Source organism: Orcinus orca, chromosome 14 (assembly GCF_937001465.1).
Source record: "Orcinus orca chromosome 14, mOrcOrc1.1, whole genome shotgun sequence".
Classification (NCBI taxonomy): domain Eukaryota; kingdom Metazoa; phylum Chordata; class Mammalia; order Artiodactyla; family Delphinidae; genus Orcinus; species Orcinus orca.
In genome coordinates, this window is record NC_064572.1 from 63305089 (window position 1) to 63324872 (window position 19784).

The following is a 19784-nucleotide window of genomic DNA, read 5'->3' on the forward strand; positions in this document are numbered from 1 at the left end:
CCTCGTTTCATGCCTAGCCTGGCAAAAATCTCCTTTTCTGTGGGGGCTTTCCACCTCCAAGATATTTATTCCTTTCGTTGTTAGAGGATTCCTTTTATGAGAGCTTTTTTCTCCACTATTAAACCTTTACACCTGTATTTAAGACTCTACAGTTGACTCTGACCTGTTTTCTGTTTTGTTCACCCTGTTGTTCTAACCAAATTGATTCTGTTGCTGTTCCTCCACATTAGCCATTGCTGCATGGGATCTTCCTCATGCTAGTCCCGCACCTCCATCCTCAGTGTCTGCTCACCAAAATTATCTGTCTCACTTGTTGAAGCACTGGTTATAAGAGTAGAATTACCAACATTACATATTGTTTACTATGTGCCAGACATGGTTCTGGGGGCTTAATATAGAGTACTTCATTTAATAGTCACTACAACTACTAGATAGTTTTTTCATTCCCATTTACAGGTGAGTGAGGCACAGAAAGATTAAGTAACTTGCCTGAGGTTGTATAGCTAGGAATGGACACAGGAGTACTGAGCAGATATTTTAAAAAATAAAGTTCTTCCCATGTAGTTATAGGAGTATCTCTAAGACATATTAAGTGAAGAAAGAGAGGTGCACAACAGAGTGTATAGTATGCTACTATTTGTATTAAAGCAGTGGGGAGTGTATTCATATTTATTTATATGTATATGAAATGCCTGTGGGAGGAAGGACTAAAACTAGTAGTGATTGTCTGTGAGGAGGGGAAATGAGTGGCTGAAGGCCTAGACTGGGAGGACAATTCTCTTCAGCACACTGTGCCTTAATTTCTTTCAACTTTTTTTTTAAACCATATGAAAGGGTTATTTATTCAAAAAAAAATAAAACAAGAAAATATTATCTATGTTTTGAAGGCCAAATTCATGTGTCTCCTCTTCCATGAACCTTCACTGATTCCTCAACCAAAATTGGGGTGCTTAGAATTGTTTATATTGCTGTGGAAGTTTTGTTGGGCCACTTATGAGGCCTTTAAATATTATGAGTTCTTTGTAGTCAGAGCCACCTTCTACATAGCTCTCTGACACCAAGAGCAACAGAGAGAACGCCTCATAAAAAGTAGCTGTTTGGCCTTTCTCACCTTCTGAGATGGCCCCCACTCTGTCTGTGGAGTGTGTTTCTCTCTAAATAAATCCATTTCTTACCTTTAAAAAAAAAAAAAGTAGCTGTTCAAGGGAAAACTAATGCATAGAAATAGAAATCAAATTTACCTGGAGTGGAGATAGCCGATTGACTCGGATCTGACATGAAGGGACTTTTGAGGTATTATAGAAATGTTCTGTTTCTTGATTTGGATGGTGGTTACACTAGTATACATATCATCAAAATTTTAAATGTGTGTATTCCTTTTATTGTATGTAAATTATACCTCAGTAAAACTTTTGTTGTTCAGTACTTCTCACAGTTTTGTGCATAATTTCACATTGTTTTTATTCACTCTTCCATAGTTCTGAAACACAGATGACACTGGGGGTGACAGGAAGTGAAGATTCTTCTTGTAAGCCAATATTTTCATCTCTCCCTGAAACCAACATTTTAAATGTGGTCAAGGTAGGAGAAAACTCTTTTTTGTATGTCTTTAGCACAGAGCTGGAACCACTTAGTTTTTTGCTTAATGGTTTTAAAACAAAATCAGGGACTTCCTTGGTGGTCCAGTGGTTAAGACTCCACGCTCCCAATGCAGGGGGCCCAGGTTCGATCTTAGGGAACTGGATCCCCTCAGGACGCATTGAAGATCCCGCACGCAGCAACGAAGATCCCGTGTGCCACAACTAAGACCCAGCACAGCCAAATTAAAAAAAAAAAAAAAAAATTCATTAGTGTTTTACCATGGGATTTCTAGTCTCTGAAATTTCTTAGCAATAATGTTCATATTAAAGGTTGTTTTTGCTGTTTTATTTATTTATTTTTTGTTTTGTTTTTTGGCCGCACTGTGCGGCATGCGGGATCTTAGTTCCCTGCGTGGAGTCTTAACCACTGGACCACTAACCCTAACACAAACCAAGGAAGTCCCTTATTTTTGTTTTAATATTAGGAACGAAAGGGAACTTTGAATCAGAGTTATGTGATTAAAATAGTTCCAGGAATACCTTTACCAAGAAGCTTTTTGCTACTAGTAGTTTTGAAACCAGTAATTTTTTAGAATTAGAATATATGAAGAAAAAAATTGTAACTTACAGTATAACTTAGTGACCAAGAATTAATAACAGTGTTAAAACATTTTTAGTGGCTGAATCAAATCAATGATATTGAACTGTTAAGAAAATTTTGAAAATTAAAAATGGGGAAGAAGATACTTATCAAGTCAACTATTAACATGAGTATTTCTTGCCTTTTTCCTAGACAACTGATGTTTCAATTTCTATATAGTTCTCTTTTGCATTTTTTGTTAAAAAGTTTTTATAATTAAACTCTTCAAGCAAAATATATCTCCTTAAGTTGTTTTGTCTCTGATATGTGTCAAAGTTTCTAGGCTTGTGTACATCTATACATCCGGAAGGTTACCAGGATTGTGAAATAATGTTACTGATTTTAATGTTGTTTAAAATGAGTCTGGAAAAACAACTGAAACAGATTCCTCTAGTAGACTTTCAAAGCCTCCTGATAAACCTGATGAAAAACATCAGAAATTGGAATACAAAGGTAACATTACTTAAAATTTTAATATTGTTTTTGTATAGCATCACAATTTGACTTTCATAGTGCATGCAGAATTGAAAGTTTGTAACCTCAGTTAAGGTGCTCAGCAGATGAAAAATAAACTGAAGAAACGACTGTCTGTGCTAGCACTGTATTTAAATTCATGAAACTGAATCTTTTCTAAAACTGCAGTTAATTCATTCCACAAAAAATGTGTTATGTTTACTGGGGATTTACTGTGGGCCAAGCATTAATGCAGGTGCTAGAGATAAAGCTGTGAAGAAGACAAAGCCCTTGCTCTCCCAGCACTTCTATTCTAGTCAAAGGGTTAGGTTATAAACAATGTAAATGTAGATTATAATATCATGTTAAGTTGTAATAAGTGCTACAAATTACAATAAAGCAGGACAAGGCAGGGATGCTCTACTATTTCATATGAGGCAGTCAAGGAAACCCTTTCTGAAGTGACCTTTGAACAGAGACCTAAATGAAATGATAGAGTGAATCATACATAACAGCAAGAAGTTGAGTTGAATTTCTGCAGCCATTGGTGGTAAACATGTATAGTTTTTGTTAGGTTTTTTTAAATTATATTTTTCAGCCTTTTTTGGTGGAAAATGTCAAACATGCAAAAGTAGAGAGAAGAGTTTAATGAACCCCTAAATACTTATCACCCAACTTCAACAATTATCAAGACATAATCAATCTTATCTCATCTCTTACCCTCATCCCATACTTCCCTTCCCTACTCACGGATTATTTTGAAGCAGTTCTGTTAGACTTTAAATACTGGAATCGTTGATTCCTAAAATTCAAGAAATCCCAAGTCAGGAACATGTATTATCTTGTGCAACTCTCATTATATACCTTTGGAAACTGGTATGTGTACTTAGACTTCATTCTTCGAAGGACTGTTTAAATACAGATAGATATGATGTAGCACAAAACACAAAAGCCAAATGAAATTCTGGTAAATGTATCTATTCAGTCTATTCTAGAGTTTAAGATAAAACTGAATATGTGGGGGCTTCCCTGGTGGTGCAGTGGTTGGGAGTCCGCCTGCCGATGCAGGGGACGCGGGTTCGTGCCCCGATGCGGGAGGATCCCATATGCTGCGGAGCGGCGGGGCCCGTGAGCCATGGCCGCTGGGCCTGCGCGTCCGGAGTCTGTGCTCCGCAACGGGAGAGGCCACAACAGTGAGAGGCCCATGTACCGCAAAAAAAAAAACACTGAATATGTGTACTCCATGCTATTTCTAAAAATGAATGCTCTTTTTATAATCTTCATTAAGAAGGGATGTGGGTGATCTGTTAGATATTTGATTCCACTGACCTATTTGAAAAATCTTGCTCACTGTTTGTTTTCAGGTGCCTGAACTCTGTCTGGCCATAAATGAACTCTCCAGTCATCCCCACAACCTTCTGTGGTTGGTACAGCTGGTCCCTAACTGGACATCACGTGGAAGGTATTGAAAAGTGAGAATTAGGGCTTCCCTGGTGGCGCAGCAGTTGAGAGTCCGCCTGCCGATGCAGGGAACACGGGTTCATGCCCCGGTCTGGGAAGATCCCACATGCCGCGGAGCGGCTGGGCCCGTGAGCCATGGCCGCTGAGCCTGCGCGTCCGGAGCCTTGCTCCGCAACGGGAGAGGCCACAACAGTGAGAGGCCCGCATACTGCAAAAAGCAAAACAAAACAAAACAAAACAAAACAAAAAAAAAAGTGAGAATTAAACACTAAGAAAAATGTATGTTTACATTAATGAAATGCTTTTAGGTCCTTTATTTCCTTTAATCATTCCTTGAATGTTAAATCAGAGTCTTTTATTTCATTTCGTATTCAGTTGTGGGAAAAGGCATTGACAGCCTGATTCTGATACTTAGATCAGTTTGTAATATTCTTGATGTTTAATTTTAGCTTATCTGATAACTTAATATAGATGGCATATACCATGAAAATGAATCAGTTTGCTTTTTTTTTTTTTTTTTGGCTTTAGTAAAAAGAAATCCCAGGGCTTCCCTGGTGGCACAGTGGTTGAGAGTCCACCTGCTGATGCAGGGGACGCAGGTTTGCGCCCTGGTCTGGGAAGATCTCACATGCCGCGGAGCAGCTGGGCCCGTGAGCCATGGCCGCTGAGCCTGCGCGTCCGGAGCCTCCTGTGCTCCGCAAAAAAAAAAAGAAATCCCGGCAGTAAAATAGATTTTCTAACAGTAAATCATCAGGGTCAAAGATAAAGGCTCTTAATGGTTTTCCTGTGCTTCAGGCAACTTTAACTTTGTGTACAAATATTTTACATGAAAATTTTACTGTTCTAGTATAGCTTTTATATTCTTGTATAGCCTTCTTTTGAAACATTAGCTATGTTTCGAATTAGAAGAACTTCTTTTTGCAAACTTCATTTGCTTCTTAAGCAGTATTCATTAAACACATTCTAAATACTTTAAAATTCTAATTCCAGGCAACTGAGACAGTGCCTCAGCCTAGTGATTATTTCAAAGCTTTTGGATGAGAAACATGAAGATATCCCAAATGCGAATAATCTGCAGGTATAAATAACATTTTTGTTTTCTTTTAATAAATGGGAGAGCTAGTGACGTGTAGAGAAAATTGATGGATCCTACGTCAAAAGTACTGAGGTTATAGGCTTCCCTGGTGGCTCAGTGGTTGAGAGTCCACCTGCCGATGCAGGGGACATGGGTTCGTGCCCCAGTCCGGGTAGATCCCACATGCCGCGGAGCGGCTGGGCCCGTGAGCCGTGACCGCTGAACCTGCGCGTCCGGAGCCTGTGCTCCGCAACGGGAGAGGCCACAACAGTGAGAGGCCCGCATATCGCAAAAAAAAAAAAAAAAAAAAAAATAGATCCTAACTCAGGCATAATACTATTCATGTAATCTTTAGCATGGTACTTAACTAATGAGACCCAGTTTCTTTATGTGTGAAATAGAGACAGTATCACACCCTCTACCACATAGGATGGTTGTGGACAATTAGATGAATTAATGTATAAAAAGTACTGGGAAAGGGCTTCCCTGGTGGCACAGTGGTTAAGAATCTGCCTGCCAATGCAAGGGACACAGGTTTGAGCCCTGGTCCGGGAAGATCCCACATGCCACGGAGCAACTAAGCCTGTGCACCACGACTACTGAGTCTGTGCGCCGCAACTACTGAAGCCCGCACACCTAGAGCCCATGCTTTGCAGCAAGAGAAGCCACCGCAATGAGAAGCCCACGCACTGCAACGAAGAGTAGCCCCCGCTTGCTACAATTAGAGAAAGCCTACGCGCAGCAACGAAGACCCAATGCAGCCAAAAATAAATTAAAAAAAAAAAAAAAGTACTGGGAAAATCGTAATGTGCTATATAAATATGACATTATTTAATTAGTTCACCTTGTCAATGTTAGTAATTTTATCACAAGATTAGAAATTGTAGAACTATTAAACATTAATTTCATCTTGTACCTATTTTAATATTAAAGTCTTTAAATTATAGAGCTTAAAATGTGGTTGCCCAGTAGTGAATATATCATGTATGAGTGTGTATATGAGTGTGTATAAACATGTCCTATAGAAACCCCACTCTGAGAAGTCCTGAAGGCTTTTTACAAGCATAATAACACTAATGGGGTTATTCATAGTTGAATCTGAAAACTCAACACAGAACCTGATCTAGATGTGGTGTTCTTGTTTGAACTGCAGTTCAGTACAAGATAATCCGTTAGGTCCTACAGATTAAGAAAAAAAAAATGAATAAGATAGAGACTCTGACCTTGAAAATATAATGTAGTGGTCAAAACAGAATTAAGCAACCATTGTGGTACAGTGTAGCAAGAACTGTGATGGAAGTATGCACAAGGTGCTGTGGGACAGAGAGATTGAAAGGACAGCTGGTTTCTACATTAGTAGAGTTGACGTAGATTTCATTTTAGATTTTTGGGGGGACCACACCTGAGCCACGAGGGTAATTAGCAAATAGCTCTCAGTCCTTTCAGTGATATTTACTGCCATCAAGAGAGAATTCTTGGACTTCCCCGGTGGCATAGTGGTTAAGAATCCGCCTACCAATGCAGGGGACACGGGTTCAGGCCCTGGTCCGGGAAGATCCCACATGCCGCGGAGCAGCTAAGCCCATGCTTCACAACTACTGAAGCCCGCGTGCTTAGAGCCCATGCTCCGCAACAAGAGAAGCCACCTCAATGAGAAGCCCCACGCACTGCAACGAAGAGTTGCCCCGACTCGCCGCAACTAGAGAAAAGCCCGTGTGCAGCGACAAAGACCCAACGCAGCCATAAATAAATAAATAAATAAATAAATTTATTTTTAAAAAGAATTCTTTTCAGAATTCAATAATGCTACTCAGAGGGAGGAAGATTCAACTCTGCTGCCTTTCAAATAATTTCTCAAAGAAAGTCCTCCCTTTGACCTCTATTGTAATGCCATTTGGTCTCCTCAAGTTTTCATCCTCAATTACAAGTACTAAATCTTTAATATCCCTTTTAGGGAATTCCCTGGTGGTCCAGTGGTTAGGGCTTAGCACTTTCACTGCTGGGGCCTGGGTTCAATCCCTGAACGAAGAAATAAGATCCTGCAAGCTGCATGGCACAGCCATAAAAATAAAATAAGATCCCTTTAAAGCAATTGGGGACTTTTTTTTACTCTCATTTTATTGCAGTGAAGTTTAATAGTACAGAAAAGTCACATGACCTTGGTGGGTCATTTGGGGACTTTTAAGTTAAGTGAATATCACTGGACTTTAAGAAGCTAAAGGGGCAAAATTAGAGAAGGCAAAAATTATTCAGTGTCTCCTCTTTCTTTTGATAGATATCAGTCTTGCATCGCTATCTTGTGCAAATGAAGCCTTCAGATTTGTTGAAGAAAATGGTCTTGAAGAAAAGGGCTGAACAACCAAATGGCACTATTGATGATAATCTTCATTTGGAACTTGAAAAGCAGGTATCCACGGCTAGATCATCTCAAAAGATGATCTTAACCATGGACGTTTCTGGGTTTAGAGACTAGATAACATTCTAGCAAACAATTATATAGTGAATGATATTTTTGTTTATTGCTGTCATGAAATTCTTCAGTTGACTTGAGGATTGAGGTAAAAGGATGGTTGTTGGTAATTTAATACTGGGAGTATTTTTTGTAGCCCTTTACTAGGGCAGTCGTGAGGTGGTAAAAGGAATGCACTTGAGTTAGAAATCAGAAACCTGGGATAAATGCTTGGCTTTTCCTTACTAACCAGCTCAGTTAACTTGAGCAAATCCTTAATCCTTCCTAGGCAGCTTTCCTAATGTATAAACTGGGATGACATGTATTCTAGCTAATTCATGGGTGTTGATTTTATTCATTTCTCTACCAGGCATATTACCTGACCTACATTCTTCTTCATTTAGTCGGTGAAGTTAGTTGTTCTCACTCTTTTTCTTCTGGACAACGGGTAGGTATTTTTTAGTGTTTTTTGTTTTTAATAAGTGTCACTATTGATGGAATAAATGAACATTCTTTATATAGGAGAAAACTTAATAAAATAACTTTTATCAAGTTACCTTTGGATTCACTATAGAAATCCGAGTGTACACTGGAAAGAGAGAAGTAATAGTAACCTTGCAGCCATGTCACTGACAAAAATTATTTGTCTACACATGTTAGTTCTGTTTACTGGAGTGGGACTTAACTGTGATAACTTGGCAGTAGTGTAATACATTAATAAGATATCAAGATCACCAAATACCAAATGGGCTAGCTCTTAGCTGGTTTCTTCCCATCTCTGCTCCCACTCCACTTCCTTTTTATTTAGAAATAATGTTTGCCTTCAAAATTAAACTGATGGTAAGTCAGGCTACTTCAGATATGCATTTCTAAATTATCTCACCATGTTAAGATTTTCATTTTGAATTATTTTATTCTTCCTATCCTATCATGTTCCATACTCCTGGGGAAAGTTCTTGTTTAATTCTTCATGTTTCACACCTTAGGTAATCCAACCCCTGTTTAAAACTTCGTATCTCCTTAGGTCTGATCAGAAGGACACAAGACTGGTTCATGTCTTTTTATAAACACTGCTGTACATAGAACTATTGTTTGCTCTCCTGATTGGAACCTAACATAGTCATCTATCTGTTCTTATATATGTTCTTTACATTTTTAAATTATTTTTTTCTGATTAGAAAACAATCAATAATTATTGCTTTAAAATTCAATTATTATAAAACCATATAAGGTAGAAAGTGAAAGACTTTATAATCCAGTGCCCTCCTATAAATTTCTCCATAATTTATGCATATACTAACATTTTTTAATGAGGTCATGTTATTCATATTATTTGCAACTTGTCTTTCTTTTTCCCCCACTGTAAATTACTGGCACGTCTATCTAATAACTGTAGTATTTCAAAACGTTTATTGATGAACATTCCTTTCTGTGTGGTTACACACAGTGCTAACACAAACCTTTGGAAGCATTTCTGTAGGGTAAATTCCTAGAAGTAGAAATGCTAGATCAAAGGTTATAAATTTTTCAAATTTTAATTATTTAAAAATGGTTGTTATCACATTTCCCTCCCAAAAAATGTTCATTTACATTCTCACCTTAGTATATTCAACCTTAGTGTATATATATGAGTGTGACTGTTTTGGACTATACACTTCTAAAACTTAAGGCACTTAATTTTTCGAGGAACTACCACTAAACCTCCTTTTGTTCATAGAGAAAAAAATAGGTTAGCTGTTACTTGAATATTTCATTAGAGAATGTGTTAATGGAAAGACTCTTAAATTTCTAGGCACTACTTCACAGTCTGAATTCTAGGGTTAATTTTCATTAATGTGCCTTAATACATAGCAAAACAACCTTTATTTTTGTGTATATTTTATGCATTAACTAGCAATAAACTATAACAGTCTTATTGTTGTGTCAGTTAGTACTTTTTACTGATATGACTGCTATTATGTTGGATAGTTAATATCAGAAATTGCTAAGGTAGATTTTTTAAAATGATTGTTAGCTGTCCTAGCTACATGATCTTTTCTTTGTTAATTTGTAATGCTTTAGAGTTGTTTTCATCCCTTGCATTTGTTTTACACAGAAACACTTTGTGCACCTCTGTGGGGCTTTAGAAAAGCATGTTAAGTGTGATATTAGGGAAGATGCAAGACTGTTTTATAGAACTAAGGTAAGTGTGTGTTTTTCTTATTGTTAGCTTTTTGTTTGTTTGTTTAACCTTGGTTTCGTTAATACTTGAGTAATACGTATAAGCCTCTCTTTAAGAAGGAACATATAAGATTAGAACTATGACTTTCTCCTTTAATAACAAAGTAACTTCTACTAAGTACCTCTAGCTAGATCGAAAGTAAAGCAGGGGGGGAATCTCAAAGCAAATACATTTTAAGACAAGCTGAATATATGAGTATGGAGTTAGGAAAGCAACTTCGGTATTAATAAAACAATTTGACGATGTTTCCTGAAACATAACAGGATTTTCTGGAAACATTTTCTTCTAAGGATTTTTGTTATTCTAAATCATCTTTTAGCTTTTGTAGTGTAGAGCCGATCCATTCTTGCCATTTGTGTTTGGATAGTCATTGAATGTGAGGTTTCAGCTTTGTAACTTTATATTTTACATTAATTAGCTGTAAAGGTTAGATATTTCAACAATTCCCATTTAGATTTAGTATCTGTATTTAAATAGATTTAAGTTAAATACAAAAATGAGCAACTAATGAAATTGTATCAGATTGCAGATTTTCAAATACATGTAGGGGATAGCTCTTTGCCTTAGAGTGGAAACTGTAGTTTCAGAAGCACATTCTTTTGAACATTAACTAGAGTTACTGGCCCATAGAACTTGGTGGTAGTGGCTACTGCTGACAGACATGCTAAGGAGGACCACCCAAGGTTTTTGTTTCTTAAAGCCAAGAGGCTGGGCATAGACTGGTGCCAGGGCTCCTCTTACTTAGAGCAGAGAATGACACAGAGGTCTGTGGCAGTTGCTTTCAGGGGATGGTCTTGCTGAAATAGATGAATTGCATGCCTCTCCACAAGCCTCTGGTAGAAAAAGGTGGTGCTTGTTTTAGAGAAACTGAATCTGCTGAACTCTAAATGGAGAAAAAAGCAGACCTTGAAATAACTTAAAGCAACTATAAAATTCCTGACCTGTTTAAAACACTTTGTTGGGACTTCCCAGGCAGTCTAGCGGTTAAGACTCTGTGCATCCACTGCGGAGGGCGTGGGTGCGATCCCTGGTCAGGGAACTAAGATCCCACATGCTGTGTGGCACGACCAAATAAATTAATTTAATTAAATAAAACATTTTGTCAAGCAATTATGTCCAGGAACTAACTGAGAATCTCTAATATGGTAGGAGTTTCACACAGAGACTTGCTAAACCTCCAAATACAGGAATAGATCAGGTATTTAAAGAGGATTCATAGGGGCTTCCCTGGTGGCACAGTGGTTGAGAGTCCACCTGCCGATGCAGGGGACACGGGTTCGTGCCCCGGTCCGGGAAGATCCCACATGCCGCGGAGCGGCTAGGCCCGTGAGCCATGGCCACTGAACCTGCGCGTCCGGAGCCTGTGCTCTGCAACGAGAGAGGCCACAACAGTGAGAGAGGCCCGCGTACTGCTAAAAAAAAAAAAAGAAGAGGATTCATAGTGTAGTCTACCTTTGAACAACACAGATTTGAGTACTGATTCTGTCCAAACCATTTCAGCTTCCTGCCCTTGGGTAAGTCATTTATCACTTTCTTTGTTTTTGAGACAGACAGAGCAGTATGATTTTCTGCTGTGCGGGGTCTTGGCACCACTAACCCCCGCGTTGTTCAAGAGTCCACTGTACTTTGCAAAAACCTAGAGAGGCTTAACATTGAATTTTGGATCTTGTAATAGGGTGAAAAGGAACAGATGACAACCCTTTTTTTGTGGCCTTGAGTCTTTCAAATAGAACTTGGAAGGCAGGGAACAGCCAAAGCTTTGGGTCCTGTAACAAAGGCCACTCTTCAGCTTCCCTTTGTGGGTGTTCAAAAGACAGCAAGTTGAAAATATAAGTGTCTTGAAGGCAGGGAGTGTGTTTTTCTGGATGATCGTTAGTAACTAATGGGAAAATGGAGTCCTAAGCATTCAGTATTTTAGATATGGTGATGAAGGAAGGTCTTAGTAATCACTATGACTTGAAAGCCCCTCCAGAAGTTGAGGAGTTTATTCTCTCCTTCTTAACAGAAACCACATTGAGTTGTTGGGTGTGGGTCTGTCACAGCTATCAGGTCTTTTGTATCAAGCATTAAATTGTTTTGCTCTGATCCCTTTTCCCCTTCTTGATATTTTTAAGGTAAAAGACTTGGTTGCCAGGATACATGGAAAATGGCAGGAAATAATCCAGAACTGTCGACCTACTCAGGTGTCGTTTTATTAAACAGTTTCATTTATTCTTTGTAGTTTTGCTAAATGTTATTTCTTCATACTGTTCAAAAAAAATCATGACAGAGCACTTGCTTCTAGGTATCCTAAAATGAACTGAAAACCCCAGTATAATATTTTATGTATGTTTTTAAATTTCTGTTTGCTCTTATATTCATTAATTTATTTCCAAAGTTGTTTGACCCCATTTTAAAATGTTACACTGCATCAAATGGAGGTTATTTCTCGTGGAGTATTTTTCTTAATATCTTTATTAAGATAAAATTCACATATCATTCATTTCACCCAAAGTGTACAGTATTTTTTAGTATATGCAGAGTTGTGCAGTCATCACCACAATCTAACTTTAGAACATTTTTGTCACTCCAAAAAGAGATCACATACCTATTAGCAGTCACTTCTCATTCCCAACCACCTGCACTCCCGTCCCCACTCCACGCCCTAGGCAACCACTAATCCACTTTCTGTCCGTATAGAATTGCCTGTTTTTTATATTTCATACAAATGGAATCATATATGATGTAGTCTATGACTGGCTTCTTTTATGTAACATAATGTTAAGTTAATCCATATTGTAGCATGTTGTATGTCCTTTCTATTGCCAAATAATATTTCATTATGGATATACCACATTTTATATATCTACTTATTAAATGGACATCTGAGTTGTTTCCACTTCCTGGCTGTTATGAGTAATGCTTCCATGAACATTTGTGTATAGGTTTTGGTGTAAATGTATGATTTCAAATGAAAACATTTTGGGCATATACCTGGGAGTGGGATTGTTGGATCATATAGTAATTCTGTGTTAAATGTTTTGAGGAACTGCCAGACTGTTTTCCAAAGTGGCTTCACTGTTTTACATTCCCACCAGAATGTGTGAGGTTTCTGATTTCTCCACGTTCTTGCCAACACTTGTTATTATCTGTCTTTTTGATATAGTCATAGTAGGGGGTTGGACATGGAATGTCATTGTGATTTTAATTTGCATTTCCCTAATAACTAATGATGTTGAGCATCTTTTTATGTGTTTATTGGCCACTCATATAGCTTCTTTGAAGAAATGTCTGTTCAAATCCTTTGCCCATTTTTAAATTTTCTAATTGTAAGAATTTTCCATGTGTTCTAAATATAAGTCCCTCATTAGGTATATAATTTGCAAGTATTTTCTCCCATCCTGTATGTTGTCTTTTATTGTTTTGATGATATTATTTGTAGAACAGAAGTTTTTCGTTATGATGAAGTTCGGTTTTATCTTTTTTTTTCTTTTGTCACTTAGGGTTTTGGTGTTATATCTAAGGAGACTTTCCTTAAGAGGAGCATTGTTTAAACACCTGATATTAAGTTTGCCATCCTGCTTATTTACAAACCAACTAATATGGGATTGTCGAAAATGCTTCTCAAATTTTATTTATTTATTTTTAATTTGGCCATGCCATGTGGCTTGTGAGATCTTAGTTCCCAGACCAGGGATTGAACCTGTGCCTTCAGCAGTGAAAGCACAGAGGCCTAACTGCTGGACTGCCAGGGAATTCCCTGCTTCTCAAATTTTAATGTACATAGACTTCAATAAGGAACTTGTTGAAATACGGATTTTGATTTAATAGATCTGGAGTGTAGCCTGAGATATTCTGCATTCCTAACAGGTTCTCAGACTGATGCCAATGCTGCTGATCCGGGGACCATACTTTCATTAGATAGGGCCTAGAAGTTGCTTATATTTTATATAAAAGTAGCAGGAACACTGAAGATTAGTTAAGAAAAGCAGTCTCACTGTGTTATGACACTTTGACTCTTTTGCTGTTGGTGTTCTTCATAAGATAGAGAAGTCTTTGAGAAATCTTAAGTTAACATTTTGTTGTTCTTGTTTTAGTTTTTAATCTCAGTAGACTTTTTTTTAGGCCTGCCATTTTTGTTCATGTAACATTAAAACAGAAAAGAATTTAATACCAAAACTTTATATTAATCAGCTTAACAGGGACTTCCCTGGTGGTCCAGTGGTTAAGACTCCACACTCCCAATGCAGGGGCTCCGGGTTTGATCCCTGGTCAGGGAACTAGATCCCGCATGCCACAACTAAAAAAGATCCCACATGCCGCAACTAAGACCTGGCACTGCCAAATAAATAAATATTTTAAAAATCAGCTTAACTTTTTACTTAATCTTTTTAAATATGTCGCTCCACATGTGTGTGTTACTGAGGAAAACATCTTGTACTTATTTATACTTTTTAAAAATTTTTAGACTATAAAATGTGAAACTTGAATCTGATTACTGTAAATTTTCAGAGCAATTTATACTATCAAAACTTTATTACTTTCATTATCAAAGCGCATTGTCTGATGATTAGTGGTTTTATAAGGATTAATTCATAATCTGATTTTCCTCTATTCTGTTTTTTTCCCCCTTCCCTTTTCTAGGGGCAGCTTCATGACTTCTGGGTACCAGATTCTTAACAGGAGTTGCAGCAGCAAAATTATGAACCAAGAGAAATTCAATAAGAGTCTTTCCTAAAGGAGTAGAAAGTAGTACAGAACCCAGTGGAAGGCCAAGAAAATGTTCAGCAAATGTGCTACTTGAATATCTAGTATGAAGCTGGTAATGAAGAAATTGCCATTTCTGAAGCAGATACGAAATGCGATCCGCTTAAAAAGGCAACCAGCCTTTTAAAAGAGCAGAATCCCATAACAAGAAGGGAGGGGTGGAAGCAGCTGATAGTTGCATGTCTAACCTTCCCCTGTTAACTCTTGTTAAATTTTAAGCCAGTTATCTTTTTTGTTTGTTTGTTTGGATTGTATTTGCGGCACTTGGATAATCACAGAAAGGATGGAAGAAAGGGTTTGGATGAACTTGAGGAGATGGACATGGAAACCAAGATCAAGTTCCAGTTTGGTTTAATTTTCCATCTTGGTTATTTTACGACTCAAAGGGAACACTTAGAACTGAGTTTACTAATAGAAAGGATAAATCTCTTCTATTACTCCTGCAAACCACTGGCGGGTTTTAATCCATGCATTTTTCTTGGCTATTCAAGATTATAAATCTGTTGGGTTTTTAAAATACATCAAAACAAACAGTTGAGAAACAGAAGTTTGGTATATTGTCAGATCCCCTTAAGGGGAAGAGTTTAAGCTATAAAATAGTGGCTCTGTTTTTATTCCAAAACATACATATGCAGTTTGTTTTGGATTTTCTTTAAGTGCATATATATATATATATATATATGTGTGTGTATATATATATATATATATATATATATTTTTTTTTAATACTGGTTAAATTTTAGAATCTTGGCTAAATCTTAGAATTCTGGCCCTTTGTAGCCATATTACAGAAGTCTATATTGTAAAAGCTTAAAGATCTGGACAAGTTTCCAAAAACCTTACTTTCATGAGTATATAACCTTGGCAGAGACCTGAATGGCATTTATTCTTTGGTACACTACGCACGCGTGTGTATTTGTGTGCACATGTGTGCTTGTATTTTAAATTTGTTGCACTTGAAAACCACAGCTGCTCTAAATTCTTAAACACTGGAAAGCCATCCTTTGGTTTAAATGGTGGAGGGTTAGTAGAAGTGCACATGCTGGTCTTAGCCTAAGGGCCTTTTGAAGCCTTTGGTAGTAATAGCCTCTTACTAGCTAACTGAAAAATTCTTTTGTTGACTGTCCCTTTTAGGAGGGTTTGTTTCTTGAAAGATAATGCCAGCTTTGTTTTCCTTTCTTTCAATATTGACTTGGATGACACTGCTCTCCTGAGCACTCTGCTTCCTCCAATTGTGGGGGAAGGATGATGGAGGGGAAGGGAATTGGGCTTGACGTTTAAATGGGTTTGAGAGGGGAGAAAATAAATTTTGAAAACTAGCTTTCTACCTCTAAATTGAGGCTTAGGAGTAAAAACCATTTTATCTTAAATTTATCATTTAAAATAGTATCAGTAACTTTTGAGCCCATGTCAAGCATTGAGCAGTTAGAGATTTTATAGGGAAGACTAAGTTAATCCAGTTCCCAAGAACCCAGGCTGAATGAGGCTTCAAGAGTCAGACCAACAAAAGTTTTATTCTGTGTTGAGTTTACTGGTAAGAATATTATTATCTTGATACTACCTCTCAAGGGTATTGTTAGAAAATGCCACTTATGGTTAATGAGATAGATACAAAGAGTTATATTGACAGAAGCTTGAAACTCTGGCATCTATCTGCCCAACAATGGGGGCTTTCACTCTCTGTAATTTAATACTTTGTAGATACATTATTTGTGTGTAATTTTATAAGTGTCCATATTTTTCTCATTTTGCATTGTGTAAAGTGTACAATATCTCAAAGTATAAAATACTGCTTATATTGCTTGTAATTACAGTGTGTAAATATTTTCTAATTGTGTACATTGACAGGGGGACAAGTGGGTTATTCAGGTTTTTTTTTTTTGAGTGACCCTTTTGTATTGCAGTTTCAACAGATAACTGCCCATCAAATTTAAAACCACTTTGATACATTTTTATTTAGCAGTTCCAATAAGAAAAGTCTCTATTTTTAATTGTCTTTCTCCATTAGAGAAAAATACTTCATCTGTCCCTTTAAAATCAATGGCCAAACATCAGTTGGGACCCTTGTATTTATGACTTTGGTAGGTGTCTTTAGTCTCCAGGTCATATTCCAGCCAGTATTTGCATTGGGGTTCTCAAAAATTTTTGTGAGTCTCTTTAGCACAATTAGCCCATGGTTTTTCTCCCAAATTAAGTATTATCCTTCTCCCTCTGAGTCCCCATGCTTTGTCTCCCTCCTGCTGCTGTTGCCCAGTGAATGGGATGGTAGTGGGGGAGAATATGTTCATTGCACAGAGAATGTCAGGCCACTTTTTTGGACTTGGCAAACAAAGCTTGCACTGAGTGGTGGTGTGTTTGGCAATATTACTGTGCCAAAAATCACCTTGTCTAATTTTCTGGATATGTATGTCAAACTTATTACCCTTATTGCAAGCTGAAAAATAAGGTACTTGTGTTTATGCTTCTGTGTGTAACTGTTTGCCTTTTCTAAACTGCTTTTCTTGTTATCCTAAAATATAATTCTGTTGGGTATATCAAGTTAAATGAAGAGGCTTTCCATGCACAAAATGCATCTATGTAGCAGTAAAGTAACAGCATTTGTACATTTTCTGTCTATCTCCTGAGGGCAGTGGTGCCTTTGTCACCTTTTAGAAGGCTGGCATTGTGTTTTTGTTTTGAAGTACAAGTAATAGCTTGCTTTGGACTTCACAAAAATCTCCCCAGATGTAGAAGAAAATGGTGTGTTGTCATCCAGGCTCAGTTGGAGCATTTGTATTTTTATTTCTGTCAAAACAAGTATAGTTGGTGGGGACTGGCCAGTAATAATGTGTGGAGTCTTTAAACCAAGAGTAGTTTTCAAATTTAAAAAAACAAAAATTTAAGAGGTGACCCATTAACAAGTGACTGAGTTGGAGAATTAGGGGAGGACTGTTCTGGTTTGTCTCTAAGGAGACAAGTTAGGGTACAGGTGGCTTGGGCATATAGAGCATGATCTGCAGTTATTTCTTATTCATTAACAGTGTTGGTGCACCTCCTTATCTGTGTGTTTGTTTTCCCTGGGCAATCCTATCAGCCAGTTAATCCACCAGCTTTTATGAAGTTTACAAGTAAATGCAGATTTCCTTTTTCTTTCCTCTTTTTTTTTAATTTTATACTATTTACATCTTGTTTTAAGTCCTATGAATGTATGTGTCTGTTATTAAAATGGCTTTTTCTTCATTTTGGACATGTGTTTAGTAATATTTGTTTGGGAGTGGGGATGGTTAAGTATCTGGAATGTCCTGATTCTTCCCCTGCCCCACCTAGGTTGTTTTTTTTTGTTTGTTTTTGTGGGTTTATTTTTGCCGTACGCAGGCCTCTCACTGTTGTGGCCTCTCCCGTTGCGGAGCACAGGCTCCAGACGCGCAGGCTCAGTGGCCATGGCTCACGGGCCCAGCCGCTCCGCGGCATGTGGGATCTTCCCGGACTGGGGCACGAACCCGTGTACCCTGCATCGGCAGGCGGACTCTCAACCACTGTGCCACCAGGGAAGCTCTAGTTTTTTAAACTGATTTCTTCCTTTCTTCCTCTTGCATTGAATTCTCCAGTCAGGTTTTTAGCTTGATGTTTCCTGTTTCTGGAATACATAAAGCCATAGTTGTACATAGTTCACTTTTATATAACCCAATTAATAATTTGCTGCATCTTTTACAGTCAGGAATTTGGTAATCTCATTTTTAGATTACCTCATTCACTATGTCCATTCAACAACTGTTTAGTACCTACTGCATGCTAAGCACTCTTTTTAGGATTTGGTGGTAAACAACACAAACAGAGCTCTCATGAATCTTACTTTCTGAAATCCAGGTGAAAATATTTTCGGTTATTAGGCAAAGGGGACTGGAAAAGAATTCCCTTGACCTGGCTCCCTTGTTCTAGAGCTCAGGGCAAAGAAAGGGGAAGCCATACAGTGCAGAGGCAGAGCTTAGGACCACTTCCAACCTGCCAGGCAGATACAGCTCTGGATATGCCACCTGAGAGGAGACATAGGTTGAGACCTCCTTAGAGGAGAAAGGCTTGCCTCGTAGAGTGTACACAAGTGGGATGACCACCAGGTCACTTTGGCCTTCTTGCCACCTCCTGAGGTATCTGAGGTTGGCACTGAGTTCTGTGAGAACATGAGGAGCTGTGTCCCTTAGCCCACTGGGCCCCTGCAGTTTAATTTCTCTCCTGTCTGGTACCATGGGGCTAGCAGTCTTCCTGCCTTCCCTCTACTGTCCCCCAACCCACTTTCCCACAAGGACTGCAGATTTATTTTTCATAGCCATGTCTCTCCTGGTCTTCCCAGTTTGGACTTCCTTACTCAATCCGTCAACTCTTTTTGAGGATTTTTTTCTGTAGTCTTTTCTGCACTACTTGCTGACTTTTCCCTTCTGTTTCTTACTAGGAACCTTCTCATCTCATCAAATCAAACTCACTTTCCTCTTTCATGCCCCTTCCCTTCTGCCTACTCCCCCAACACTCATCTGTGCACAGACTTGCACACTTCTGCATTTGCTTTGACAATTCCCCTTCAGATTTACCCTGCTTCCCTCTTCTCAGGCTTTTCCAGTCCTGATTTCAAGGCAAGTTGCTTAACCCCTTAGAGCCTGTTTTCCAATCTATAAAATAGGGCTATTAATCCCTCAGGGTGGAATGAGGCTACGATGAAAGAAAGAAGTTGGACACTCTGTAAAAGTTTGTGTACATTTTATTTATTTATCTTGGAATCTTAGTTCCCCAACCAGGGATGAAACCTGTGCCCCCTGCAGTGGAAGTGCAGAGTCCTAACCACTGGACTGCCAGGGAATTCCCTGTGTATACTTTAATATAAACATCTCTCCCCAGCTATCTCCCCTTCCACATATACACACATCCTATTTACAGAGTGCTGGGGTGGTGGAAGTGTGACGTGGGCCCTGCTGTCTAGTGGTCTGCAGTCACACACAACCGCACAAACTACGAGACTGTATATGATGAAGTGCCAAGCTGAGCTTTGGGGAATTCTGAGAAGAGGGATGACACGTCTTTCCCAGGGTCCCTTCAGTTAAATAATAGCTACTTTAATCCTGTTCACTCTCAGGCCAGTGCTCATCTGCCTATTCCCCCACCCCCTGCTCCTCCAGAGCTCAGATTCTTAG

General features: G+C 38.3%; 1 protein-coding gene across 2 annotated transcripts in view; it reads left to right on the forward strand.

The window, feature by feature from the left end:
- The window catches only part of SLF2 (SMC5-SMC6 complex localization factor 2), a 42387-nt gene extending 24543 nt beyond the window's left edge, over window positions 1-17844 (forward strand). For both annotated transcript variants that reach the window (XM_033425799.2, XM_033425800.2), the window contains exons 12-20: window positions 1479-1581; window positions 2497-2673; window positions 4038-4135; window positions 5125-5212; window positions 7485-7616; window positions 8029-8106; window positions 9754-9840; window positions 11994-12062; window positions 14503-17844. In XM_033425799.2, the coding sequence (XP_033281690.1) occupies window positions 1479-1581; window positions 2497-2673; window positions 4038-4135; window positions 5125-5212; window positions 7485-7616; window positions 8029-8106; window positions 9754-9840; window positions 11994-12062; window positions 14503-14538 (868 nt within the window). In that variant the 3' untranslated portion in view covers window positions 14539-17844. The remainder of the gene's footprint in view (window positions 1-1478; window positions 1582-2496; window positions 2674-4037; window positions 4136-5124; window positions 5213-7484; window positions 7617-8028; window positions 8107-9753; window positions 9841-11993; window positions 12063-14502) is intronic.
- The last annotated feature ends 1940 nt before the right edge of the window (window positions 17845-19784 follow it).